Source organism: Myotis daubentonii, chromosome 13 (assembly GCF_963259705.1).
Source record: "Myotis daubentonii chromosome 13, mMyoDau2.1, whole genome shotgun sequence".
NCBI classification, from domain to species: domain Eukaryota; kingdom Metazoa; phylum Chordata; class Mammalia; order Chiroptera; family Vespertilionidae; genus Myotis; species Myotis daubentonii.
This window is the reverse complement of record NC_081852.1, coordinates 59,055,469-59,083,435: the sequence shown is the minus strand read 5'-3', so window position 1 is coordinate 59,083,435 and position 27,967 is coordinate 59,055,469. Positions and strand designations below refer to the sequence as shown.

The window sequence follows — 27,967 nt, the reverse complement described above, 5'->3', positions numbered from 1 at the left end:
GCTCTCTGAAGCCGACCAGCCCACACGCCTCCAAAAGGAAACGTAACAAACATGTAAATGCAACGTCCAATTAGGGTAATTTGTGCTCCGAATGAATAAATTACTTATCTTTTTCCTCTGCCTTTCCCCCGGGAACACTTTGATGAAAGGTTGACAGATCAATAAGATGCAATTACCATTAAAAAGGCGACAAGGGACAGCAGGCGCTAATGAAATCAGCCTCGGTCGGAACAGAACCGCAAGGAAGGACGTCCCACATGCCCGCGGCCTGTGGACGCCTCGCCGAGAGGACGGAGCGCGCACACGGTCTGCACACACATAGATCTGCGTCCGCGGCTGGCACAGGCCCCTTGGGCACGTGTCACTCTCAACTAAAGGGTGATGTTTTGATCAGACAAGTGGCACGCGACCTGACTGACTCCATCCTCCTTTCCTCTTGCTCTTAACGTCCTGATTTATTTGGTTTGCAGAACATACCAAAAGGACGCACGCAACTAAGAATAATATAATGTAAGAGGAACTCATGCCTCAAGAAATGGGAAATGCAAACAAACCCGCAGTCCAGGCCTGAGCTCCACAGAGAAAAGAGGCCGCCTGGGAGGATGCAAGCCGGTAGCCTCGGAGGAGACAGCTCCTGGCCCTGCAGGCCCAGAAGTGACCAGGAATCACAGCTCCCACTGCCATGGGGGTGAGAGGGTGGGGTCCCTCATCCTCCCCTCGGGGCTCCCTAGCCTTTCTGCTGTGAGGTCGGGGCTCTGCCCACGGTTGCTGGTCCAAAGGGCACTGCTGGGGCCCTGGCCTAGGGGGACTTGTCCAGGGACGTCGGTCCAGCTCTGTTGACCACATGCCAACAACCGTCAGGACCTGCTTGTGGAACGCTTGCAAAGTCGATTCCTCCAGGAGGAACTTGTACATGTGTGAACTTTAAAATATAAAGTATGTCTCCGTTTTGCATTGCCTACTTTGAATTTTAAATGTCACCTCTAAAAATGTAGAAAGGCACTGTTGAGAACTCTGATTTGGAGAAAGGAAAAAAGAGGAGGCCAAAGGGAACTGATTGTTTCTTATAAACACCCACTGTGGCTGCCGCTGCTCGGGGTCAGTCCTCAGCGCCAGGGGAGCCTCAACCCGGGGCCCTCAGAGGAGGGGGAAGCGCCCGAGGGCGGGTGACCTCCGGCCTGTGAACCCAGCCTGGGCGCACCCTCACGAAATCTCTCTGCGTCTTGAGTAGTGCTGCTGCTGCAGCCAGGGTGTCCCTGTCACCTTGAGGCTGGCACCTCTTGGCCGCCTTATTCCTGAGCTCACGGTTTAGTGGGGATTTGGACGAGGGCACAGCATGTGTCCTGCTGGAGCCCATGCCAGGCTGATGGGAGTCATTGCTGTTCTGTGCATGTGCACACCTGCTCTTCAGACGTCCAGTCTATGGACATTGCAGACCAAAGCGTGGGTGCCACCGTGGTGTCCGGCCGTGGTCTGTGGAGTGTCATAGCACCCTCCCTCTGTCATGTCTGGTAATCTTATTCTGGGCCAGGGCACTATTTCTGGCCTCAATTGCCAACCAGGTCCCTTGGTGGTCAGACTATGAAGAATCCCTCTGGCATCCACTGGCTTTTATGTGAGGTCTCTCTGCTGTCAAGGCAGCAGCTGATGGGATCAGTCATGGGGAAACCCACCGAGGGCTGTCGGAGCCCCATGAAGATGGCCAGCTGGGCCGCCCCTACAGGGTGAAGCCACTCGTGGGCAGCCCATGAGGCGTGGTTCCACCTTCTGAGCAGGGTCTTCCCTGGCAGGGTGCCTCCTTCTGTTGGGACCCGGCAAATGCCCCCTGATTCTGAAAATGCCACCAGGGACTTGCAGGGAGGGGCTGGGCTCCGGGCGAGCCCCCGTGGCTCTGCCACATGCACCGGTTCTCAGCCGCGTCGCTCACCCGGGTCTGCTCTGTGTTCCTTCCAGGATTTAAAGAGTGTCCTCTCCCTGCCCCAGCACCCAGGGGAGTTCCTGCACCCCGTGGTGTATGCCTGCACGGCCGTCATGCTGCTCTGCCTCCTCGCCTCCGTCATCACCTACCTCATGCACCAGAGGTGAGGCCCTACTCTGTCCTGAGACGCCCCGCCTCCCCACCTAGTGCAAACCCCAAAGTGAGACCTCCTACCCTCACGGAGCGAGAAGTCCCCGGAAGGCACTTCACAGATGGCCGGCCAGCTGGAGCCTGCCCAGCCTGGGTGGCCCTGGGGGTGACCGAGGTTCGCCGACGGTCAGGGACAGCCGTGCCCCTCCATCCCCGGTGTCCATGTTCTTATCAAATCCGGTGAAGTAAGTTCTTCCTCCAACAGCACAGCGTCTGCTCAGGCGCCCGAGGGCCCATGTCCTTGGGAAGTTGGAGCAGCTGGCAGACCCTCAGGCACGTCTGCATTTTTTTTCTAGAAAGGAGACTCTAGTCAGGTCTCTTCTGAGCTGGTTTCCTCTGCCTGGGAGTGAGGAGACGACCTGGCTGTGTCCCCATCACTCGAGGATGCCCTGGGGAATGTGAGGAGGAGTCTTGGCCATGGTCAGGGTTCAGCCCACAAGGCGAGTCATGGGCAAAGCCTGGGCCATCTCATAACCACAGAACCACCGTCATGGGAAGAGACATGGGGTGGGAACACGGCCACGGAGGGCTGTAGCCACAGGCACACCCGTCAGCATAGCTAGGGAATCGCAGTCGTGGCTGTAGCCAGGGATGAGGTGTGGGCACAGCCATAGGCAGCATCCAAGTCCAGTGCCTACGTGGTGACAGGGGCCGCCATGTAGTTGGTCACTGTTATGGCCTCCTCTCAAGGTTATGAGAGATTTCTCAAAAACCCTTCCAGGCCTCGTGCTCCAGGGAGGGTTTAACACTGAACCCCACCAGCCACACACTGAGGGTGGACTCCGCACGGTCTGTCCGTCTTTCCCTTGATCTGGTCCTTGGGGTGTGTCTCTCTGTCCAGAGGTCTTCCCGGTTCCCACATGGACAGACGCAGGTGAAGGGCTCACGCCCTCTCTGCTGAGGGGCAGGTTCCTGACGACACACCTGTGTTTCCCCAGCGCCATCCGGATCAGCCGCAAGGGCAGGCACACGCTCCTGAACTTCTGCCTGCACGCAGCCCTGACCTTCACCGTGTTCGCCGGGGGCATCAACCGCACCAAGTACCCCATCCTGTGCCAGGCGGTGAGTCTTCCTTCACCTGCGTCTTCCTTAGGGCCCATCACCTCTCCAGCCAAAGGGGAAGTTTGTGATCATTGTCTTGTGTATGGAATAATATTTGAGTATCTGTTCGGGTGTTTCTCATGAAAGGAATGGTCCAGCGTCCAGTGTGTCCGTGTTGCAGACCCAGGTGAGTCTAGTTACTTTGCTCCGTATTCCATCATATAAATAACTAGAGGCCCAATGCATGAAATTTGTGTGTGTGTGGGGGGGGGGGGGTCCCTCAGCCCAGCCTGCACCCTCTCCCAGTCTGGGAGCCCTCACTCCTTACCGCTCGGCTGGCTGTTCCTTAGCGCTGCTGCGCAGGCAGGAGAGCTGCACTCGCCAGCCGTGAGCCCTGGGTTGAACATCTGCCCCCTGGTGGTCAGTGCGCATCATAGCGACCGGTCGTTCTGCCATTTGGTCTATTTGCATATTGGGCTTTTAATATATAGGATGTATTTTTCACTTGGACCAATTCGCTCTGAGGCCTGTGGTGGCGACAGGCTGATGAGAAGTCCACTGTCCCACAAACAGGGCTTGTCCGGGAGCAGGGACCTGCCCTGCAGAGGCTGGTGGGCAGGAGCAGGGGACAATCCACCCGCTTCCCCATCCAAGTAAGAATCCCAGGATGCTAATGCCAAGACTCATAATCAGGCAGCAGAAACTGTCACCAACGGGCTGCCACGGAGTCCAGGCCCCAGAGGCACGTGTGGAGGCCACGGAGGAGTTCGCCCTGCCCCCTCTCGGGTAAAAAGGGAAAAACTTAAACGACCCTTCGGCTCCTGACAGGGCTCAGAAGAGGCCCTTTCCCAACCCACAGAGCATCCCTTCAAGGACCACCCCTTCGGTTCTGTCACTTCGTGGGCACACCCGCCCGGGCCACATGGAGGGAGCTCTGGCAGCAGCACCCACGGGGATGTCCCCCTGCTCTCCTTACAGCCTTGGTTGCTGTGAAGCCATTCATCGATGGCTGTGCTGCCACAGCCTCGCCACCTGGGACCTGGGACCTGGTGCACTGGCGCTGACCTCGGTGGCTGTCTGTCCACACGAGGTGACCTGTCCACATGCACAGACTCACCCTGGGGACCCGTAGGTGAGATGCTGCTCCCACAGGGGTACCTCAGGCAATAATCTGGCTGTTAGCTCTCGTTCTCCACACCCACCTGCACGCAAGGGAGGCATCAGGCCCATGAGACAGCACGTGCTCCAGAGCCCTGGCACCCGGGGCCCAGCCCCTAGGCTCCTGGTGAAAGAGACACCACTTTTCTGCGACTCAGTGTCAAGATGAGCCGCCCAGCACTAACCCGCACAGCACAATGAGGGGCAGGCCCGCCTCCTCTCGCCTTTCCACAGCGTGGAAACCGCTGAGGCGAGTGCCCAGGAAATCCAATTTACGCTCCGCCTGCAATGCTACCGGGGAGCGGAGCCATCCAGACACAAGGCACGGATTGTTACCTCTATGTCCGCACTTCTCCACGCGAGCGCCACCAGCCGGGCCCAGTGAGGAGGAGCCGCCAGAATCACGGTGGTACGGCCACCCCCACCCCTCAGAGGCCCAGTAATCATGGTACTGGGGAGCCCTTGCCCCCCAAAATCTGGGCGCCATCTGTGTCTGCTAGCCACCTGCATGGCACCCAGGGCCTGGCCAGGGTGCATGGTAGGTGGGGGCAGATGTGATCTAGAAACATCCACAGAGGTAAGACCTGTAGAAATCCCGTTAGTGTGAGAAACGCTCGATTCTCTCGTAGCGACAACCTTAGGGCCCCAGCAGAGGCAGCCAGCCCTGCGCCCCGCTACCTTGCCGAAAGGTATCAGGGCATCATTCATTCATTCACTCATTCAATCATTCATTCACAAAAATGCACTGGGTGCCTGTGGGTGCTGTGGGTGCAGCTGAGATCAAACCTACCGGTTCCCCCGCTGTGTGGACCTGCCTTCCAGTGGCGTGTAGACAGCGGTAACCTGCCGGGCGTGTCAGGGAAAACGAGATGCAGAGCAGAGGCGAGGCCAGGCTCTCCTGGCTGGGGTCCCTCCTCCACTCACCGCAGGAGACCAGGAGGCACAGGGAGAGGTGATGGCGACTTCATGTGTCCCTTTGATGGGTTCCTGGGCACCCAGACATGTCACACACGATTCTGCGTGTGTCTGGGACGGTGTTTGGGATGAGGCGAGTGGAGCGGAGGGCCGTCCGTGGTATCGGTGGCCTCGTCCAACTGCTGGGGTCTGAATAGAGTAGAAGTCTGAGTGAGAAAGACCTCGGTCTCCGGCCTTCGGATGCAGACACGGGCTGAATTACATCGCCGTTCTCCTGGGTCTCCGGCTTGCCCACTGCAGACCTGGGGCTTCCGCGGGCTCCCTGATTACATGAGCCAATTCATTATAGGCAGCCAGGCTGGCCCCCACCTTGACCAGTGACCCCTACACACGACCCTGGTGCCCGACACAGGACCCTCGGCCAGCCTTCCCTGACCAGTGTCGCTCTGGGTGACAGTGAGTGATGTATGAGAAGTGGTCCAAGCTCCGAATGGCAGAGAGAACAGCCGGTTGTCATGGCAACAAAAAATGACCATGAGCCTCATTAAAGTACAAAGTGACATCATGATCACAGACAGACAGCCAGCGTTGTCCTCACATAATAGATGTGTGTCAGGGCTGCCCTGGGCCCAGAAGCGTGGGGAGGCGGTAGACGGCTGTCTGAGAGCCAGGGCGGCGTCCCCGTGACCTCTCCCTGTGTCCAGTCTGAGTCGGTGTTTGGAAGACAGAGTTCTGCCGTCTACAGGCTCATAGAATCCCCCCACATGCAGTCAGGATGAGGCTCGCCCCCACCTCCTCCTCTGCACTCTCCTCCCAGCTCTGGGTGCTCCCTGCCCTCCTCGCCTCTGAGGACGCGTCTCCGTTTCTTCCCGAAAAGAAAGTCAGACTGTCCTTCAGTTGAGGGCCAGGTGACATGACTCCCCACCCTGCATCTCCTGCTGCCAAGCTGGTCCCCTGGCTTCCCAGCGCCTCCCCCGCCCGCCAGGTGGGGTAAGGCCCTGTGCGTAGGACGCAGCTGAAGCCAATGGAGGGCAGGCCGAGGAAAAGGCTGGACTCACCCACGTGCAGGAGCCCATCCCAAACCCTAAATACAATTCTGGGATTTACCTGCCTCCTCGATGTTCTCATCAATTATTATAGAGTTTTCTCATAAGTAAAACTGAACGCTGCACTTGATAAATCATTATGATGGTGCAATGCTAGCTTTACACAGAGAATCTCTGTGTTCCTTAAACATTTATGTCCTCTCCCATTATAGCCATATTTTACTTGTCATTGCGAAGTGTCAGGTTATTACTTCAAAGGTAACCTCCTTCTCTAGAACCAGGTGGAGACAGAGCGTGGATTGCGTGATTAGCTCATGCAGTAAGTGCTGGCGATGGGAGGAACCTGGCTCTGTTTCCATAGTAACAAGCAACTCCGACTGACAGGGAGCGGACTTGAGCGTCTGACCCAGGAGGTGCTGATCTCACCGGCAGTGCCAAAAACACCGGCATCTGGGAGACCCCTGCTGCGCACCACACCACCTCACCCGTGGGCTCCTGTGTGCGGAGGGCCCAGCACCTGGAGCTCTCCGAGTGCCTGCCCGGGCCACACCCACCACAGGGACCCGTGCACACAGGCCCCATGTGCAGGATGGTGTGCGTGCTGCTCACAGATGCCCTGTAGCCGGCCCCAGGTGGACCACACCCAGAGGCCCACGGGCTCCCAGCCGGTCCCTCTGCAGGACAGCCAAGCTGCTTTGGGCTAACATACCTGCAAGGCTCCTTTGCAGCCCAGGCATCTCCCCTGAGCTCAGAGACCCCTGTGAAGAGCAGTGTTGCTGGAACCAAGGACCCTGGGGCCTCCGGCAGCCTCGTTTCTTGTCTTGCTGAGCTGCCTCCTGAGGACGCAGGGGAGCGGGAGGGCTGGGCGGCGCTGGGACGTGCAGTGGGGAGGTCAGGGAGGTCAGTGCGCTGGCGGGCGGCTACTGACCTGTCTCCCCCGCCCCCCAGGTGGGCATCGTGCTGCATTACTGCACACTCTCCACCATGCTGTGGATCGCCGTGACCGCCAGGAACATCTACAAGCAGGTGACCAAGAAGGTCCCACCCTGCCCAGGCCCAGACCAGCCACCGTACTCCCAGCAGCCCCTGCTCAGGTACCTCCCATCCCCCAGGCTCCGGGAGTCCTGCACCTGATGCTGGGATCTAGGCAAAGTGGCTCACAAGGAAACTTGGGGCCCTAGGATGATGTGGCCAGGGCTTGGGGGTGCTGGGCAGTGGGTCGGGGGCAGGAGTGAGCTGGGGCTAGAGCCTGGCCAGCAGGTTTGGGCCAGTGTGTCGGTCCAGCATGGCTGAGCTCCACGCCATGGGTGGGCCGTGGTGCACACGGCTCCAATGGGGAGTCAGTAAGTGGCCTCAGTTATTCACGGGTCTCTGAGTTAAGATACCTACTCATTCGCTGGGGAAACCGAGGCAGCTCAGTTGCTGGAATTGCTGGTTTCAAGGTGACTGCGCCCCGGCCCTTCATCTGGGGCTCAGTGGCTTCGGACTCACAGCTTTCTCCACGAAGACTAATCACCAGTCTAGGCAGGTGCCGTCATCACGAGCCACGGAGGGCAGCTGAGGGAACGTGCGGTGATGTCAGAGCGAGACCGCGGTGGCGGGATAGCTTCGAAGTCGCGGGTGAAAGGCTTGTCTCAGGATGTCCACACACTGCAGGGGACAGCGGTGCTCACAGCAGGGACCGACTCCGCGTTCTCACACGGGAATGTCACCCCACCCCACTTACTGATCAGGCTCCCTCCCCCCCCACAACCTGAGACCAATAGTCCCTGTGCCCAGGGCCAGCCCTGGCTCCTGTGCTGCCCCGTGGTGACCCCACGGCCAGTCAGCAAGTACCCCATGCTCTTTCTTCCTCCCACGTGGCTGCACGCCCTCACCCTGTGTGTGTCCAAGGACGCTGTCGGGCAGTAGTTGGAGTTTCATCAAGATGCAGATTCACTGGTTCTTTCTAGAAACTGTGCCCTGACAGAAGGAGGAGGCTGCCCGACCCGACGGTCAGGGGAGCTCCTGGCTGGGTTGTGGGGAGACAGGGAGTGCATGAAGCCCGTGGTCTTAATGGGTCTGGGCTCCGCTAGGGGCTGTGTCAGTGGGAACAAAACATAAACCCCATCGAGATCCAAGTGGGTCCAACGTCACATGAGCACAGGAGAGGGGCTCTGACCTGGGGGCCCCCAAGGCTGGTGCAGACCTCCCTGCTGAGGACGTGGCTGGCGCCCAGGGGCATGTGAGGCTGGTGCAGAGGGGCCACCTCCACCAGGAAGAGATCACTGGTGGGGGCAGGAGGCTCCACGCCTCTGACCACCACCCAGCGGCTGCAGCGAGAATTGCTGCCCAGGCCTCCAGCGCCCTCTGCTGTCTGAGCCTGTGCTGTGCCCAGGAGCTGTGCTCAGCCCCTGTCCTGAGGGCTCGAGGGCTTGGAGTGACTTGAGCTGGAATACTCAGGGAAAAAGCAGAAAAAAGGCAAGAGAGGGCCCTGAGCGCTTCACCCTGCAGGACGCACGGCCTGGAAGGCTTGGGCCGCAGGGCAGGTCAGCACCTCTCCAGCACCCAGCGGGCAGTGGCCCGTGGGACACACTGCCCGAGTCGGGAGGGACTGAACCTGCCAGGGCCCGGCCGCCTCTAGAGCTCCACTCGCTGGAGAACATGTGGGTCCCACAGGGACAGTCTGCAGCCATCAGGAAAGGAGAGCATGCGACAGCACTGAACGGGCCAGGGCACACTGTCCCCCAGCTCCACAGCTTAGCAATGTGGCCCCCCTCCCCCCACCCGGCTGCCAGGGGGACATCTGTGGTCTGGCCTGGCCCACGGGGCCCATGATGGGGATCACAGGCTTGAGCAGAGCGAGCCCCACCGCACTCTTGTTTAATCCTTTTCGTGAAGTCCTACGTGTCAGAGATGTGGTATCTGTGTTCATGGGGGAGAATGTCAGGGAATTTACATTTTTAATGTCCTTGCCTGGTTTGGATACCAATCTCAAACTGCGTCAGGGGGTACCCCACCCCCCTTGTTTCTGAAGGAGCCTACATAAGACCCGGTCATCCCTTCCTTAGACGTGACCCACGGACCTGAGTCTCTCTGTTAGGTGTCTGCGGATACTGAAGTCAATCTTCTATTAGACACAGAGTATTCGGACTTTCTACTTCTTGTTTCAATTTTGGTGATTTTTTGGGTGTTGTTGGGTGTGTTTTTTCCCGAAGAATTTATCCATTTCATCTAAGTTGCTGAATCATTCACATACACTTGTATAATATAGAGATGCCCCTCTAATTACGATGGAGTTTCATCCTGGTAAACCCATCACACGTTGAAAATATTGTTGAATCGAAAATGCATTTAGCACACCTAACCTGTGAACATCATAGCTTAGCTTAGCCCACCTTACGATGCTCAGAACACAAAACCCCAAGACGCTGGCAACACAGGCACGCTGCCGGTAACGGGCGGTTACCTTCGCGATCACGTGGCTAACGGCAGCCTCCGCTCACCCTGCTGCTCAAAATCACACCACATAGCACCAGCCAGGGAAAGATCAGAAATGCAAAGTGCAGTTCCTACTGAATGCGTTTCACTTTCACACCATCATAAAGGTGGAAAACCGGAAGTAGAACCGTCCTAAGTCGGGACTGTCTGCCCTCTGACTCCCTCGGTGCCTGTGGGACAGGTGATAGGAAACCGCCTCCTCGACGCTGCAAGTTGTTCTCTCTCTTTTCTTTCTTTCTTTTCTCTCTCTCTCTCTTTTCTTCATCAGCCGACTCAGGCTATGTCATTTTGTTCATGGTTTCAGGAAATGAACAACTGCTTTGGTAATTTTCACTACTTTTGTCTTTTTTTTTTTCTAATGGAGGTGTAACTGACATAAAATGATTAGTTTCGGATGTAGGACATAATGTTCATGTATATTGTGATCACCACAATAGGTCTAGTTAACATCCATCGCCCACATAGTTACTACTTTTTTTCTTGTGATGAGAACATTTAAGATCCACTCTCTTAGCAACTGTCAGAGATACAGCATAGTGTTACTATCGTCGCTGCGCTGTACATTATATCCAGGACTTTTTTTTCTTTATCTCTGCTCCTATCTTTATTCTCTCCTTCTTCCTGCTCCTTTCCATTTACTTTGATTTTTTATTTTTCTGCCTTGCTGAGGTGGAATCTTATGTCAGTGAACTTTAGACCTTCCTTTTTTCTCACAGATGCAGTCATAGCTATGAATGTCCCTCTGAATCCTGCTTTAGCTGCACCCCAGAAATCTTATATGGTATTTTCTTCCTCATTCTGTTTAAAATCATTTCTAAATTCCCTTTTGATTTCTCCTTTGATCCATGAATTATTTACTAGTAGAAGTGCATCATTTCATTTCCAGATAGTCGTGATTTTCCTAGTTATCTTACTGTCATTAATTTGCAACTTAATTTCATTGTGATCAGAGAATATACTCTGTATGCTTTCAATCCTTTTAAATTTATTGAGATGTGTTTCTTGATGTCATCTGTCATGATGAACAGACTATGTGCACTTAAAAAGAATAAATGTTATGCATTTATTGGTTGTGATGTTCTAGAAAGAGTAATTAGGGCAAAGTGATTAATACTGTTGTTCAGATCTTGTTTCTTTACTGATTTTTTTTTTCTACTTGTTCTCTCAATTGCTAAGGAAGGGGAGTTAAAATCACCAACTATGATTTTGGAGTTGTCCATTTCGCCCTTTAATTTTGTCCATTTTGCTTCATGTAGTTTGAATCTTTTCCTAGGCACACACACATTCATGGTTGCCATGACTTCCAGTAAACTATCACTGACATCATTACAAAATGTCCCTCTTTATCTTTTTCTCTTAAAATCTACTTTATCTGCTATTAATGTAGCCACTCCAGCCTTCCTGGGGTCATGGTTTGTGTGGACTGCTTTTTCCATCCATTAACTTTCCACCTCTCTGTGCCTTTATATTTTAAATGCTTCTATTGTAGACAGTAAATAGCTTGCTTTTTTGTTGCTATTAATCAGTTCTGATGATCTCTGCCTTTGGAGTTTTTAGTCCATTAAAATTTAATGAAATTTTCATTTGGTTGGATTTAGATCTCCATTTCACTATTTGTTTTCTGTTTTACTTTTTGTTGTTGTTAATCCTCGCCAGATGATATTTTTTCCATTTATTTTTAGACAGAGCGGAAGTGAGGGGGAGAGACAGAGAGAGAGAAAAACATCAATATGAGAAAGACACATTGATTGGTTGCATCCCACACAGGGATCGAGCCTGCAACCAAGGTACATGCCCCTGATCAAAAAGAACCCAGGACCCTTCAGTCTATGGCCGAAGCTCCAACCACTGAGCCAAACCGGCTAGAGCATTACTTCCTTTTTTTTTCCTTCTGTCCTTCCTTTCCTCTTCTATTTCCTCCTCTTGGATCATTTTAACATTTTTAAACTCTTTATTTTATCTCTTAGTGTTTTGCCTACTAATTTTCTGTGGTCGCTTCAGGGATTTAAATCCATGGCCTCTTCACAGCCTGTTCAGTGTGAAAATTCTACTATTTCATGTAAACTACATCAGAAACCTTGCGACTGAATGGAGACCCTCTCCCCTCCCACCACCCTTAGGCTGGAGACGCCGTATATATTACCCCTGTGCGTGTCATAAATGCCACAGGCAGAGGTAACATCCTTCCTTTAAACAGTCACATGTATTTTAAAGAAGTTAAGAGGAAACAAAATCTTTTCTACTTACCCTACTATTTAGCATTTTTATGTTCTTTCTTCCTCCGAGTGTCCATCGGGTACAAGAACCCTTCAGCCTGAAGGCCTTCATTTAGCATTTCTTGAAGTCAGCGGGACACTTAGCTTTATTTTTATTACAATCTGTCTTTATTTCTCCTGCATTCTGAAGGGTGTGTTTCTGGGTATAGAATTCTGGGAGGCAAAGTCCCCAGGGGTCACCACAAGTGACCAGAGGCAGGGGCATCCTGCTCCCACCCAAGGACCTGGGACCCGTGCCATTCTCCTCTTGGGGGACATGGCGCTGGGGCCTGGCCAGGGCCATCTCTGCAGGGGCGCAGCAGCCAGCGAGCTGGGGGTGCGGGGAGGGGGGCGGAGGAGAGTCCAGGCCCTGGCAGTGGCTGCCTGGTCAGTGGGGCTGGCGCTGCCCCTGCCTGACAGCTGCTTGGCCAGGACCCCTGGGCCACCCTCCCTCCTTTGCCCTGAAGGTGATGCTGTCCTTGGGGGACCCAGTTGGGTTCAAAGGGCAGTGAGCGACCTCCTGCTCTCCGGCAGGTTCTACCTCGTCAGTGGAGGGGTTCCTTTCATCATCTGCGGAGTCACGGCCGCCACGAACATCAGGAATTACGGGGCGGAGGGCGAGGAGTCGGCATAGTGAGTACAAGCACCGAGGGCTGAGGGTGGCCCTTGACGCGCTCCAGTCACCCTGGCTGCAGGTGCCCAGCGGCAGCCAGCACCTTCTCTGGTCACAGACACTCATAGACGACAGACTGCCACAGCCCGAAAATGAGGCGCGGCCTGGCTGAGGCCATGCAGGGCAGGGGTCCTGGCTGCCCAGACTGTCCCCAGGTGTCCATGAGTTGCCAGCACAAGGCCTGGTCGCCCAAAGCTGTCCTCCTCCCCAACGGACCCAGTTTCCCCCTGGGGACCGAGGGCCAGTTTGTGGAGATGGGAGAGGCCTGGGGGACCAATAACACCTGGGCAGCAGGCCGAGGCCAGCAGAGTGGACCCAGCTGTGTGCAGGAGCTGGGTCAGACTCCGCAGGCCCTCCCTAACCTGTCCAGGCCAGGGGACCTCACCGACCCGCCCCACTCTCACTCTGCACAGGACGCCCACCCCCAGCTCTGCAGGCTCCAGTGCCCCGGGACCCTCCCCGATCTTGGCCCTCCGAAGCAGCCTGAGTGCATCAGGCTGGCCCTGGTGGGTGGGATGGGGTCCCGTGCCCATCACCTGACCATGAGGCCACCCGTTGGCCATGCCCAGCAATGACTTCCACAGGCACCTCAGGTGCAGGCAGCACAGTCAGCACTGGGCTCGCCCCACAGCCAACCCGCCTGCTCCTGGGAGGCCAGTCTCTCCCCCACATTCACTGCAGTGCCACGCTGGGCTCGGGTCCCAGCACAGCCCTCAGCAGACCCTCGGGGTCCTGGAGCTGTCTCCCCCCGTCCCCCACACCCTCACCAGCTCCTCCACCTCCTGCTCTCCTCCCGCAGCTGCTGGATGGCCTGGGAGCCCAGCCTGGGCGCGTTCTACGGGCCGGCAGCCTTCATCGCCCTGGTCACCTGCGTGTACTTCCTGGGCACCTACGTCCAGCTGCGGCGTCACCCGGAGCGCCGGTACGAGCTCAGGGAGCGGACGGACGAGCAGCATCGGTTGACGGGGCTGGAGGCCGGCCACAGCCCCAGGGCCCCCCCAGGCATGGCGCCCACCTGTGCCTCCCTGGCCGCCTCGCTGCTGCAGAACGAGCACTCGCTCAAGGCCCAGCTGCGGGCCACCGCCTTCACGCTCTTCCTGTTCACGGCCACGTGGACCTTCGGGGCCCTGGCCGTGTCACAGGGCCACTTCCTGGACATGGTCTTTAGCTGCCTGTACGGCGCCTTCTGCGTGACGCTGGGGCTCTTCGTGCTCATCCACCACTGCGCCAAGCGGGACGACGTGTGGCACTGCTGGTGGTCGTGCTGCCCTTCCCGCCGGGACACCCAGGCCTCGAAGCTCAGTGCCCACCACACGCTCGACGCCAATGGGGACGCACTGGGGCACGCCACCTGCCTGCAGGACTCGCCTTGTGTTGGCAAGCCACGGGGTTTTGGGCACCCGCCGGCCAGCCACTGCAAGATGACCAACCTGCAGGCCTCCCAGAGCCACGTCAGCTGCCTGTCGCCGGCCACGCCCTGCTGTGCCCAAATGCACTGTGAGCAGCTGATGGAGGACATGGCCCATGTCCACCTGCATGAGGAGGACGCGTTTGGGCACGACCTGCACCTGCACCGGTGCCTCCAGGGCAGAACTAAGCCTCGCTACTTCAGCCGGCACAGGGCGGCCGCGGCCGAGCAGGAGTACGCCTACCACATCCCGTCCAGCCTGGACGGCAGCCCCCACAGCTCACGCACAGACAGCCCCGCCAGCTCGCTCGAGGGCCCGGCAGGGATGCACCCGCTGGCCTGCTGCGCCCAGGGCGACCCCTTCCCCTTGGTCAGCCAGCCCGAGAGTGGCAACGTCAGTCCCACACTCTACGGCTGCACCCCGCGGCCCGGCAGGGAGGTAGGCCGTGGCCCCGCCCACTTTGAGATGCTCCAGAGGACACAGTCCCTGCCCTTTGGGGGCCCTGGCCAGAACGGGTTGCTCAAGGGCGACGTGTGCGAAGCCGTGCCTTACGGTGCCGACAGCACAGGCAACATCCGAACGGGGCCCTGGAAGAATGAGACGACTGTGTAGCCGCCGTGCCACCCGCCCCGGGCGAGCGTCAGAGCAGAGCAGGGACCCTCTCCCCCGTGAGGTCGACAGGGTCACCAAGCGACAGAGCCGCTCAGAAGCGACTGGCACCCCGCTGACCTCTGGTTATGAAGGACTCAAGTGGGAAGACGCTTTGGGCCACGTTGCCTCCCTGATCCCCGAGGTCAGACAAGTTGTCGTGCCCACAGTCACCCCTCGTGGACCCGAAGCGCCCGTCCCCGGGCAGCCCAGCCACACAGCAGGCAGAGGAACCGGCCTCCGTGTGGAGGCCTGCCCGCCTGTGACGGCCGCGGCAGGAGGCACACTGATCTTTCTCGTGTTCAATGTGTGTGTTAAGTTTTGTTCCAGGGGCGGGCAGCCTGCTGGCCAGCCCAGTGCGCTCTGAACCTGGGCCCCACGTCTGAGCCGACGCCCGTGCCATCTCCACCTCAGCCCCCACCCTGAATGCAGCCCCAGCCCCGCAGGCTGAGGGCCTCACAGACGCGGGGCACCCAGCTGTGCTCTGGGAGCACGTGGCCTTCAGGGGGTGGAGGGGGCCCCACGGCTCTGCAAAAGCCCAACTGTCCTTTAACAAATATTCCATTTCCTAAGCCAGCCGCTGTCAGGACTAGATCCCGCCCCAACATGGGAATATGGGAAAAATAAAGTTCCCTGCCCCTCAAAGAGAAGGAGCTGGCATTTCCATGAACATCTGGGCACAAAGCCCTGACTCAGAGGACAGAAGTGCCCCATCCCATGGCTGGGGTCAGTGGGTCCTCACAGGGGCAGAAGCCTGGACGCCCAGAAGGATGTGATATGCGTGTGAGACCATGCACAACTGCCCCTCCCTTCCTCCCCTTGGAACTGTGACGTGTACACACACACACACACACACACACACACACACGTCTGTGTGTGCACCACATGTACATGTCATGTGTGTGCATCACATGTTCACCCACCCATGCACAGTACACTATCCCTGTGCGCACATCACCACCAACATGCACATGGCACATCGTGCACAGGCAGGGTAGTCAGGTGATCAGTGGTCTGCTCGGCTGTCATGGTGCGACTCGCCCGTGTGCTCTGCGGCCTAGGCGGGCGGATGTCCCGGAGCGGCTCCTTCCTTCGCACCCACTGGGAGAGACGAGGAGTGTGTCAGGTGCCCCAGGTCCCACACTCAGTATCTGAGCGCGAGGAGCCTCACTTCCCGGGATTCCAGACCGTGAAGCTGTAGCTTACCACAGTGTCCGTACCTGCCACCAACCCCGTGCGTCTCACAGGCCCACCAGACAGGCAACCAGATGACCTCCGGGCGGCTCCTGTCTCCATCACTGTCTGCCTGTTCACCTGCTTCTGTTGCTGACATGAACCGAGACCCGACGCTGTGCTGTGTACACACTGTAGATGCAGAACCGTCAGGCAAAATACAGTGTTTCACATTGTTCGCCCTTCGTGAGGCTGGTTACTGGCATCCATGTGCGTCTCTGACCCTCGAGGAGGGCGGCCCACCGGCCTGCAAGGCCCTGTCTGTGCCCTGGTGCTTGGGGCAGGGCCATTCTTCCCTGGCCCGCCCCCGTGGGGACCCAGCATCCCTCCCACCTCAGCAGCCCTGGCAGAACAGAGAGCGCCTCATCATCCAAACCAACGACGCTCAGCACTAAATAAACCTCGAGGGCTTCAGGATCGACACGGCTGCCCGAGCCCAGTGGGGAGCCGTGTTGTGACATGGCCCACTGGCACGTGCTGTTTCCAGAGCACAGAAGGGCACCGCACGGCTGCAGTCAGGCGCTCCGTGTGGAGTGAGCTTCCACAAGGGTGGGGAGCGGGACAGAGCCCAGGCTGCCTGTGGCCTTACGTTTTGGGTCCCTTCCTTGCTCTGTGCACATGTGTCTGCATGTGTGCACATGACTGGGTGGTGAGGGGTAGGAGTCATGTGTGCGTGTGAGCGTGCGGTGTATAAAGACGAATGTGCATGTGTGAATGTGCTTACATGTGTGCTGTATGTTTGTACATTGGATAGCTGTGCACATGTGTGAGTTCATGTAGGTGTGTGTGCATTAGTGAGTGGCTGTGGTGCCTGAGTTGTATTGCGTGTATGCAGTAAGAGTGCATATGTATGCGTGCTACATGAGAGTGTGCATGTGTGTCTATGAGTGTGTGTGCTTGTGTACATGAAATGAGTGTGCATGCGTGTGTGTGCTCTTCAGAGAGTTAAAAAGTCAAAGCAGAGTGCTCTGGCCATTCGGGGGCATGTGGAGCAGGAAGGGGCATAAGAGGAGCATCCCTCAGCCATGACCCACGCTGCTGCGTCCATCTCAGCAAGAGTCAGGATGACCAACAACAATGGGGGTTGGTGACAGGATGAGTCTGTGGGCCAGGAGGGAGGGGTGCTGGATGGGACTGTGGACATGCAGACACATGTGACAGAAATAACCACCTGAGGGACAGTCCTCCAAGGGCGCCAGGCAGCAGCCCCGCCAGGCTGTGGATCCAAAGGCGTTGCCTGATGTCACAGAGGTCACACAGCAGTTCGAGGACCAGAAACCCCTGCGCACAGACAGGGAAGGTGCAGCAAAAGGGGCCTGTCCAGAGCCCCTCTGGGTAACGGCACCCACAGTCCTCCACCATCCCTGCTGCCTTCACACCCACCAGCTGGCAGGTGTCAGCCTTGTGGTGTCCTGCCCACGGCTTCCCTCCCCCGGGGTGTCCCAGGGAACCGCTGGCCGCTGCCATGTCCCCACTGTCCCCAGGGTGGAACGCGTCCTCGTAACATCATAAATTTATCCCATCTCAAACTGCATAAATGTCGACACTGTCTCTGCACCAGCAGCAGATGACTCCACTCACAGCTCCAGCCACACCCACGTGGTGACATTGGGGGCCAGCCCTGGCTACCAGAGGGTCCCCACTTCCTGTGGTCGGGGGTTCAGGCATCACCTGGACTGGGGACCCATGTCCACGGTGGCCTCACCCCTCACCCCTGCAGGAGCCCCCGAGCCCTGCAGAAGCACCAGGGGTCCCCAGGGAAGGCCTCGTGAGCCCGGCCGGAGCTCCAGCTCCCAGGCAGCAGCAGGTCAGTGGGCTACTGTCCTGTGTTCCCATCTCTAACTGACTGCACCCAAAGACCTTGATCATGTAAAATGAGTCAAATGGTCATTAGAAACAAAAAAAATAGTTTTAAAGTTATTTATTAAATATTCAATTTATTAAAACTTACATGTGTATTTGTTTCCAAAAAGTGTGATGGGGACCCTGGCTGGGTGGCTCAGTTGGCTGCAACATCGTCCCATATACCAAAAGGTTGCGGGTTCAATTCCTGGTCAGGGTGCATACCTAGGTAGTGGATTCGACCCCAGTCAGGGCACATATGGAAGCAAAGGATAATGTTCTCTCACCTCTCTCTCTCTCTCTCTCTCTCTCTCTCTCTCTCTCTCTCTCCCCCCACTCTCCCCCTCTCTCTTCCTCTCTCCCCCATCCTCTCTCTCTAAAGTCAATTAAAAAAAACACAACACAATATTCTCAAGTAAGGATTTTTTTAAAGAATGATGGGGGATCTATAGAAACTTTCAAGCATAAAAATATGTCACAATAGAATAAAATTCTGGGCAAAATTGGATGATTATCATGAGTTTAATGAAAAATGTCACGATGAGGATTTCCGACTAGTAAAGAAAAATGCGTTTCTATGTTTTCTGTAAATGGTTGGTGGTGGGTACCAAAACCACTTTGGTATTTAGCTTCTTGGATACATTTAGGAGCGTGACTAACAGCTTTATTTCAAACGGTCAGTATTTACACCACACCAGCTATGACATTCATTGCAATTATTGACATTTTTTTTAATTTGGATGTTGACTTCACACTGTGCACAGGTTTTGACAGCTCTTCAAATTGTTTTAGGGAAAATGAGAGCCGAGGCATTGAAGACCCCGCTCCATTGGCCTCACACCACCTGGCCAAGCTGAGCGCCAAGTGCATACCCCGAGACAGGAGGGACGGGGCTCGACAGAGAACAAGACCACGTCCTGACAGTGTCCGGGTGTGGCAAGGGGCAGACACCAGCATGGAGCAGCCTTTGCAGGAGACCCCATCTGCGGGGGGGCTCCTGTCCTGGACACCGACCAGGAGGAATGTCAGGCACTGCAGCGGAGGCAGAAGTGGCCACGCGGAGGGAGGGTCCGCAAGAAAGAGGGGGTGGGGCAGAGAGTGAGCAGCGAAGATCAGTCAGAAGACTGGGCACCCCCTGTCATGGCCTGGAAGCCCTGCAGGATTCAGACAGCACCTGAGGGAAGCTTCAGGAAGAAGGTGTGCTGCTGGGCATGTCCTGGACGCCCAGGCGCGGTGCAGAGGTGGGTGCCGAGGCCAGGAGGTCATTCCAGTGACTGCTCATGAGGCTGCGTGGCCCTGTTTAGAACTGAGCTTGCTATGAACTTTCAGTGGACTTCAGGGGCTGCCTTGTGATGTCCCATCGGCTCTGGGAAGATTTGAGTGCCTCATCTACATGGCTCTGACTTAAAGGATCAGGCCCTCGTTCAACATTAATCAACCATCTACTACGTTCGAGGCACCAGGACCCAGGGCTGCTCCCCTGGAGAAAGCTTGCTATCCAAGCAGGCAGGTGTGCAAACACTCAGAAAGATGAACTAAATTCCAGAAGTTTCACATCACTCCACAAACAGTAAGACCATGACCACAAACTCTGAAATGAAAGCAGGTGGGTAGGTAGAAGGCGCTGCAGTGCGCCCTGCCCCTGACCCCTCCCCGCGGCCCATGTGCCCTGGTCCCTGGCCACCGAGCAGCAATCCCCTAAGTACTCTCAGGCCGCTATGGCCAGAGCTGACTCAGGTGATGTCAGCTGCCCATTTGTTCTGTATTTTACCCAAAGTGGATGCATCTTTTCCCAGGAGCTTATGTGATGTCACTGCTCCCTTAGCTATGGGTGACCTTTGCCCTGTCCCATTCAGCCCTCACCCTACGCCCTGGGCCAGCTGCATGGTGAGTCGAGAAGCAGATGACCAAGCCCATGCCCTCCTCCGGGAGGGCCCTGCAGCACACCCTTTGTGCCCGAGGCTCCCCCACTGGGCCACACCCAGGCTCCCCCCGCTCTCAACAAAGTAAGGTGGCAGCCCAGCCCCCCAGCCCTGCAGCAGAGGGACCCTGCAGCCAGGGCCCTCAGCTCTGTAGACCCAGGATCCAAGGTTGGGGGTGCGGCTGGAGCCCCAGAGTCCTGCAGCAGGGCCTGCCTGCCACTGTCAGCCTCCTTCTGAGACCCTATGTGGTGTCCACAGAGAGCTCAGGGACAGGAGGCCCAAGTCACACGTCTGTGAGATGCTTTTTCTCCAGTTCCTGCTGCCTCTACCACCCCCATTCCACTCACCCCGGCTGCTGCTCTGAGCTTCCAAATATCCCAGGATGGGGGAGACTGCCCCTGATTTCTGCTCCAATTGAGCTGGGTGGGCCCAAGGATCAGCACCTGGCACACAGTAAGGCTGCCCAGCACCCACCTCGGCCACCAGCCTCGGGCTTCACTGCCCACCTATTTCTCCCGGGATTGGGGAGCCCCTCACATCCTTGGGTGCCATGTCCCAGGGCCCGGGGCCACAGCGATCTGATCCAAAGACAGAACATTAGGAATTACTGTCCCTGCCCCTTGCACCCTCGGACTTTGGAAAACCTGTCACAAGCCCTGCCTCATTCACAACAAGGAGCATTTACGCAGTGCCTGCTGTGTGCCTGGCCAGGCGAGGCTGCGGGGACAGGGCTGGCCACATGGGGGAGCTCTCCTGTGGGAGACCTCCCCACAGCTCTGCTCTCTAAGGGCTTGGGGTAGCAGGCACCCATGTCAACCCAGGATGGTGAGATTACCATCCACCCTTCTGTGCAAAATGTGGGTGGCGGGTATCCTGGCTCTTTGTCAGGCTGGGGGGTTGGGGGGGAGAAGCCTGACTCTTTGCCCAACTACAGCCCCAGCTTGGGGCAAGGCTCACCTTGGCGGACCCTAATGTGCAGTGAAGGGCTGAAGCGCGGCCGGCTGGACTGCAAAAGGGGAGGGGTTGTCTGGTCTCTGGGCTTCTGTTCCACTGGCTGGCAGGGTGCGGGTAAAGCTGTAACTGCTGGTCCCCACATGGCGTCCAGGGGACCCTAATTCGAGCGAGGGGGATTGGCCACCCTCCAGCCGCCCGGCCGGGTCCCTGCCAAGCCCGTCCCGCTGGCCTGCGCGCCTCTGCGGCCGCCACCCCAGCTGAGACTGCGGCAGCCCCGGCCCGGGCCAGCGGGGACGGGAGCAGGGATCCGACGGAGGGTCGACGACCCACACGGCGCTGTCCTGGGGGTGCGCCGCGGCCCTCGCCCCTCCTGTGCTCGGGTGGGCGCGGACCCCGGCGGCAGCCTGCGGCGCCTCTGGGAACAAATCGCCGGCCGCAGGCGTGGCCCCGCCCCTAAACGTCCCGGTCCCTCCCGCGCCGGCAGCCCCCTCCCCGCCGCACATCCACACCCCCGCCCCCCCAAAAAATCGGCCAACGTGCGTACGCCGGGGAGCCTAGCGCCCGACAAAGTGAGCGCGGCCTGGCGAGTGCCGGGACCCCGGTGCTGCCCCAGCCTCTGCCCGGTCCGGGCGGCACTGCGGCAGACGCGCGGGCGGGGCGCACCGAGGCCGGGCGGGCCGGGGCCGCGAGGCGGGGCGGGGCGGTGCGGGGCGCGTTGCCATGGCTCCGGGGCGCGCCTAGCGGGACCCGCTCGTGGAGCCAGCCCGGCAGACCTGGGCCCAAGGCCGGGGGGAGGGCCGAGGCGAGGCGGGCCAGGGGCGCCTGCCAGGCGCGGAACGCGGAGCCCAGCAGTGGCCGAGGCCGCAGCGTCTCCCGCGCGCTCGCAAGATGCAGGCCATGGACCCGGCCGCGGCGGATTTTTACGAAGTGGACGGCAAGGATCTAGACTTCTATGACTTCGAACCGCTCCCCACTCTGCCCGAGGACGAGGTGAGACCCCGGACGCACGGTGGGACCCCCACCTTTGCTGGCGGAGGGTTCCGCGGAGAGTCCCCGGGGAAGGTACCTCCCACTCCCCAGGCCCCTGCGCCAGGTCTTGGGGATAGGGGGATCCCCAGCTGGTCTCAACGCCTCGCACCACCCCTAAACATTTTCTCCCGGAGGGGGCAGGACCCCTGGGATGCCGCAGGGGACAGCCATTTGGGGGCTGTCGCTGGAGCTGATGCTCTGTGGGAAGTGGGCCCTGATTGTCAGGGTTGGGCAGGGGCGTGTGGGGGCACCTGGTGGGTAAAGCGCTGTTTCCTCTTTGCAGTCGACCTAGGAGGTCAGCGGGAGGTGCCAGCAGAGCCCAGTCTGGCGGGACTGTTGAGGAGCTGGGGGGCGTGGAGGGGGGGGGGTCAGGACTGAGCGCTGCTTCCTGCTCACAGAAGATAGGGCCCTCACTCAGGCCCCCGAGTGGGCCCCCACCCAAGGTGCACAGGGGTCTGTCACATGAGATTTCTGGCCGTTAACTGAATCAGATGCCCACAGGGCCAGGCTGCCTGTGACTGAGGCAAGCAAGCCATCACCCACTTCACTGGGGTTTGTCCCTGTGGCTCTGGCTTCCCCATAGTGTCCTACAGGCTCTGGGTCAAACGAATTAACGGCTAAACAAGCCAGGCTCCTCTGCATGAGAGGGGATCCCAGAGGGTGCAGCTGCTCCCAGAGAGACCCTCTTGTCTCCCACGGCTGTGGGGCCTGGGCACGGGGCCTGCCAAGCCTCCAGCAGGCAAAGGCCTGGATCCCTGGGCTACCCTGCTCACTGTTGAGGGCCGGTGCCATGCAGCCCAGAGTCAGATGCCGTCCCTGCACATGGCTGGTGCCGATGGAGACCCTCCACGTGCCTGTGGGGGTGAATCAGACTGGCTGGTGCCTCCAGGAGTAGAGAAGGGATTCATCACATTCCCCGGGGCCTGCCCCCCTTGGACCAGCCCCAGCCCCTGGAGCTCAGGTTGAAGAAGCTCAGTCCTTCTTTCTGGGTAGCAGTCTGTCTCAGGAAGCCGCTGCTGGCCAGGAGGGGCCACTGAGCCAGTGCCTGGGGGTGGGTGCTGCCCTGCCCCCCCCTCCCCCATGGTGACCTGGATTTGGTGAGAGAAGCTGCAGAGAAGAGAGGCAGGTAATAAATAAACCTTAGGACATCTCCGTGGCTTTGATGGAAGAAGAAAGGGTGCCTGTCCCCTGCCCCAGCCTTCACAGCTCCCCAGAGAAAGCATTCAAGTGCATCTGTGAGAAGACTCACCCCTAAACCACCACGGCAGCAGAACAAGCCGCCCACACTCCACCCACACTCGGCCCGCCTCCTCTGTGGCCGGGCACCAAGCAGGACTGGGGCCAAGTAAACAGGACAAGAGCCAGGATTGGACCCAAAGCCACCACCCTGCCACAGTCCTTCCTCCCACCGAGTCCTGACACCTTCTCTTGGGAGGTGTCCATGGCTCCCCTCTGTGCACAGTGCGTGGAGCCGGGGGTCCCCTCTGTCATGTGACCAAAGCCTCCAGGTGACCGGGGATGCACAGTGGTCCCACTGCTGAGCATCCAGCAGGAATGTTCGGGGGCTCTCCCGACTGCTCGCCCCTCTGAAGAGACAGGTGCTGCCTCCAGGTGTGTCTCACAGAGCAGGAGGCCGGGCCTAGAGCAGGCCTCACCTGTCCCTGGAACACACCAGGCCCAGACTGCACGCCACACACGCTCAGCTTGGTCGCTGTTGCAGGTCTTAAGTCAGGGACATGTGACACTGCCTGCCACAGCGATACCTAGTCAGGTGGCATCCGGAGAGCCATCTTGTGCAAGGTGAGGGAGGAGCCAGGCTGTGTGTCACCTGGGCAGGCTTGCTGAAGGAGCCTGGAGAGCCAGGACGGCAAGGACATGGCGCCCCAGGGAGGGACAGCGGCCACCAGACCCAGGACACCAACAGACCTCAGGAGACACAGGAGTTGGCCACTTACAGTAATGGACTGTGCAGTGCGGTCAAGAAATAGAACCCCATGGAGCCCTAGGAGCCCCCGGAATGTCCCTCCCCAGTGTCACCCGAGAAAATCCAAATAGCCCATGAACACATGAAAAGATGTTTGACTTTATTATAAAAGGGGAGAGGAAATACCCCCACTGTGAGTACCTCTCCAGGTTGGCAAGGCCCAAAAATCCGGACGCAGCCCTCCCTCCCTGCTGGGGGAGCAGAGAACGGCCTTTGTCAAACAGCCTGGCGTTCGGTGTGAAGTGGAGACGCCACAGCCTGTGTCCAGCAGTTTCTCTGGTGGATGCCGACGGGTGGGAGAACTCGACTGGAAACCCCCGAGGCACATGGTGAGGGCTGGCACCACCAGCAACGCCCTGGAGGATGCAGCCCGGCTGGTCCCTGGTCTCCTGCAGGCAGCACCCCGTACAAGCAAAGGACAGGGTTTCGGCGTCAGGCAGAGCAGCCAGTCAGGCAGGACAGTGGCTGCAGGAGAGGCAGACGCCAGCCATCGGGAGGCTTGGACAGGAAGATGGCGCACCAGTTTAGGGATGGGGGGGGGGGGTGAAAGGGGGCAGGGTGTCTCCTGGTCCCCAGACCCCCTTGAGGAGTAAGGAGCATTCTTATCCCTGCCCCGTTCAGCAAGAACCTCCCAGCATCTGTGGGCTGAGTACTGGGCTTGGGGATTCGAAGGCAGATGGGGACCTTGTCGCTGCCCAGAGGAGCACACAGCTGGGGGTCCCCTAGAAAGGAGTGACATTTCCGCTGTGCCCGAGGGGGTCCATGTGACGTCTGTAAGGAAATGAGCTCAGAGCAGCAGGCAGCTGGAGAACCATGGAGAGCTTCCGGGGAGGTGAGAGTTACGCGTGGGGGGCTCCAGGGCAAGTAGGCAGACCCCCAGCAGGGCACCGTGCAGAGCTTCCCTCGCCTGGGGGTCTGGCAACTGAAGGGACGTCAGCAGGCCTGGGGGTTGTTGACAAACCTCCGAAGTGACCGGGCTTTGTGTTGGCAGGCCCGTTCCAAGGTTAAAAAATTCATTGGTTATAGAGAATACCTCTGGGTCCCCATGGAACCCTGGCTCACAGTCTGGGACTGGGTCGGCGGCCTCCTTAATTCACAGAAGCCCCTGAACGGGCACTCTGCTGCAGCCAGACGGTGGCCCTGGGTGGGAAGCCAGCCCTGCCCAGGGTCCCAGGGACTAGCCGAGGAGGGGCTGCCCTGGGGACAGCCTGCCCTGGGGGCTCGCCTGCACCTGCCTCCTGCACCCCTCCTCCCAGCCGGGACGGGTTGACTTTGTGTCTGCACAGTCGCGGGGGGAGACCTCTCTTGCCTGCCCTGCACGGAACAGGACTTAGGTGTCCTGCCCTCACACCTACCCCGTGGCCCACTCAAACACTGCCTTGCCGAGGGATGGTGAGGGGTGGGGTGCGAGGCCCAGTGATGCCCACGGATCGGGACCCCTCAGCATGCGGGAGACCTCCTCTTAGAAGCCAGCCGTGTCCCTGGGCTCTGTCCTGGCCTGTGCCTTGGCTGTCGCCCCTTCCTGTTGCAACCGCGGGGCTTCAGGGGGGCTCAGCCATGTGGAATCAATGACTCAGACCCATGATGTCACTTCATAAAATCGCACAGAGAAGCCCCTGATTAGCTCCTCCTACCATGAATGGGACAGGGGCCACAGGGCAGGGGGTGGGCAGGGCCTGGACCTGAGCAGGAGGTTGAGCAGGAGCACCGTGGGCGCAACTGACCTGGGATCCCCCCTCTTTTGGCAGCACACCCAGGCACCAGCTGTGTGAGCAGTTGGGCCTGCTGGCCACATGGGCACACCAGTGGGTGTGCACAGGGCCCTGTGAGGGGCTGGCACAGACTCACATGATGGGTTGGCCTCATTCTCCTAAAGCACAAACCCACGTGGCCTTTGGGTAGTGTATTAGTGTGTGCATAGTGTGTACACATGTATGTGAGTGTGTGCACATTTGTGGAGGTGTGCTCTGTGTATTTGTGTGTGCTGGTATACACATACACGTGTGAATATACAGGTATGTGTGTGTGTTTTTCATGTGTGTGTTTTGTGGGTGTGTTTGCAGGTATGTACTGTGTGTACAGATGTGCACATATATTTGTGTTGTGTGTATGGGTGTGTGGGTGTGCAGGTATGTGTGTGCATATGTGTGTTTGTGTGTGCTCTGTATAGTGTGGTATCGTGTATGAGCACTATGTGTTTGTGTGTGTGCAAGTATACACATACGTTGTGCACTGTGTATACATGTGCACATATATGTGGAGAGTGCCGGTTGAGCCAAATCAGAAAGACCTGCTAGCAGTGAACTCAGGGGCACAGCAGGTAGAGGTGGAAGCTGGTGTTTGGGGCTCCCCCCTCCACCGCCCCACGCTAACGGCTCTGCCTTTTGTCCTGGGTTCTCCTTCTAAAACACCCAGTCACCTTCGCACGGGGATACTCTTCTGGAACCTGGCTAGGGGTTCTTGGCTCTTGGAGCTCTAGGTCCGGGTGGCCACTTCTTGAACCAGCTCCCACAAGTCTCCCTTCCCTCATCCACCCCCCGCCCCAGCCCTCTAGAAAGAGCCGGAAGTTCCTGGGGAGTGGCACCATCGGGCCCCTCACCCAGCCCCGAGGAGGAAGCAGATGGTGGCAAATCCCAGCCCTGGTCCCCACTCCCACCACCCCCACCGCCAAACCCAAAGGCTTAGCCAAGATGCACGTGAGTCGCTGCCTGGCTTTCTGTCCTCCTGTCCCTGGTTGGGCCCTTTGTCCTCTTTCCCTGGTATGGACGGGGTCCTTGCAATGCAGGAGGGGAAGTTCAAGGACAGGAGTGTGAGATGCTTTCTAGGATCTGACAGCTTGTCTGTGCTCGCAGAGCAGTCCTAGGAGGCCCCCAGGGCTGCACTGAGTCTGTGGAGGGACTTGGCCTCTCTTCTGCACCATCCCCCAGCACATCGCCCCCCAACCCCCCAGCTCAACCCCCCTCCTTCTTCCTCAGATGCCCGTGCCCAGGCCCTTTCTGGCCCCACCACCCGGTTCCCAGCCTGGTCCCTCGTCCGCACTCCCTCCTGGAGCCCAGATGGTGCACGGACACAGGGACACACAGATGGCCAGGGTGTCAAACCAAAGAGCAGAGAAGGGCCTTGAGGTCCAAGGTGGATGTGTGTGTGAGACTGTGTGTATGTGTGTGTTTGTGTGTGTATGCACATGAGTGCATGTGTTGGTATATGTCCATGTATGTGCACGCAGAGGGGCGTTGTGTGCACATGGCTATGTGTTAGGTGTGAGTGTTGGTGATATGATCACAGCTGAGCTCTTACAGGGTCAGAGGAACCCACTTGGACCTGGAGGGTGACCTGCACGGGGAGGCCCGGGGTCAGGCTGTGTCCTGTGTGTGAGCTCCCGGGAGCAAATGTCCGGCCACTCCGCAGCCAGCAGGCCATGTGCGGGCTGGTGCGTGTCCCGTGATTGGCATAATAGCCCTGTGAGTGGCTCCCCGTGCACAGCTGCAGCAACTCCATTCCCAGTTCCAACGTCTCGCTCCTCTGCTCAGACCTAAAACAGCCAGCGCCTCCGTGTCCCCGCGCTGTGTGCGGCGCTGTGGGTCAGTGATGTCTTGGCAAGTGGGTGACCCGGCTCGAGGGGCTGCAGGGACAGAGGCACAGGTGCTGGCCACAGGCGTGAACACCTGCCCCCCGCGGCACCTGAGCATCTTGCTGAATGCTCTATGGCTTCTGACATCCAGGAACCGTGCGGTGGCTTCTGTTGGGTTGTGGTTTTTTAAGAAAGCCTTGCCTAAAACCTCCTCCCTGACAGAAAATGAAACTGCCACGCGTTGTCTGCCTCCCCAGAATTAGTCGCGACGCCGGGGCCTCCCTGGGGAGGAGGGCCTGTGCCCGCACCGGTGTCAGTGAGGCTGTGTTGGCAGGAGAACGTGTCCCTGGCCGACATCCTGTCCCTGCGGGACAGCGGCCTCAGCGAGCAGGAGGCCTGGGCCGTGTGCCTGGAGTGCAGCCTGTCCATGAGGAGCGTCGCACACTCGGCCATCTTCCAGACGCTCTGCATCACGCCCGACACCCTGGCCTTCAACACCAGCGGGAATGTGTGCTTCATGGAGCAGCTCAGCGGTGAGGCCCGGGCGGGCGGGCAGCTCCGAGCAGGTGCAGAGCCAGCGCGGGGGCCCCTCGCTGGGGGGGGGACAGTCACACAGCCCAGGTTTCCTCGGTAACCTGGTGGGATCTCTAGCCCCGTGGGCTCGGGCCCTGTTGGTGGG

General features: G+C 58.4%; 2 protein-coding genes across 5 annotated transcripts in view; both read left to right on the top strand.

Moving 5' to 3' along the window:
- Positions 1-7,246: 7,246 nt before the first annotated feature.
- ADGRA1 (adhesion G protein-coupled receptor A1) lies at positions 7,247-15,615 on the top strand. Its single transcript, XM_059661938.1, has 3 exons — positions 7,247-7,382; positions 12,558-12,656; positions 13,496-15,615. Exons 1-3 carry the CDS (start codon positions 7,273-7,275, stop codon positions 14,715-14,717), a joined length of 1,431 nt encoding a protein of 476 aa, XP_059517921.1. The 5' UTR covers positions 7,247-7,272; the 3' UTR covers positions 14,718-15,615.
- A 5,711-nt stretch (positions 15,616-21,326) lies between these two features.
- KNDC1 (kinase non-catalytic C-lobe domain containing 1) overlaps positions 21,327-27,967 on the top strand; it is a 31,279-nt gene continuing 24,638 nt past the window's right edge. For 2 of the 4 annotated variants that reach the window (XM_059661646.1, XM_059661645.1), the window contains exons 1-2: positions 21,327-21,694; positions 27,623-27,821. In XM_059661646.1, the coding sequence (XP_059517629.1) occupies positions 21,593-21,694; positions 27,623-27,821 (301 nt within the window). In that variant the 5' untranslated portion in view covers positions 21,327-21,592. The remainder of the gene's footprint in view (positions 21,695-27,622; positions 27,822-27,967) is intronic. The other 2 variants (XM_059661644.1, XM_059661642.1) reach the window with 1 other exon arrangement.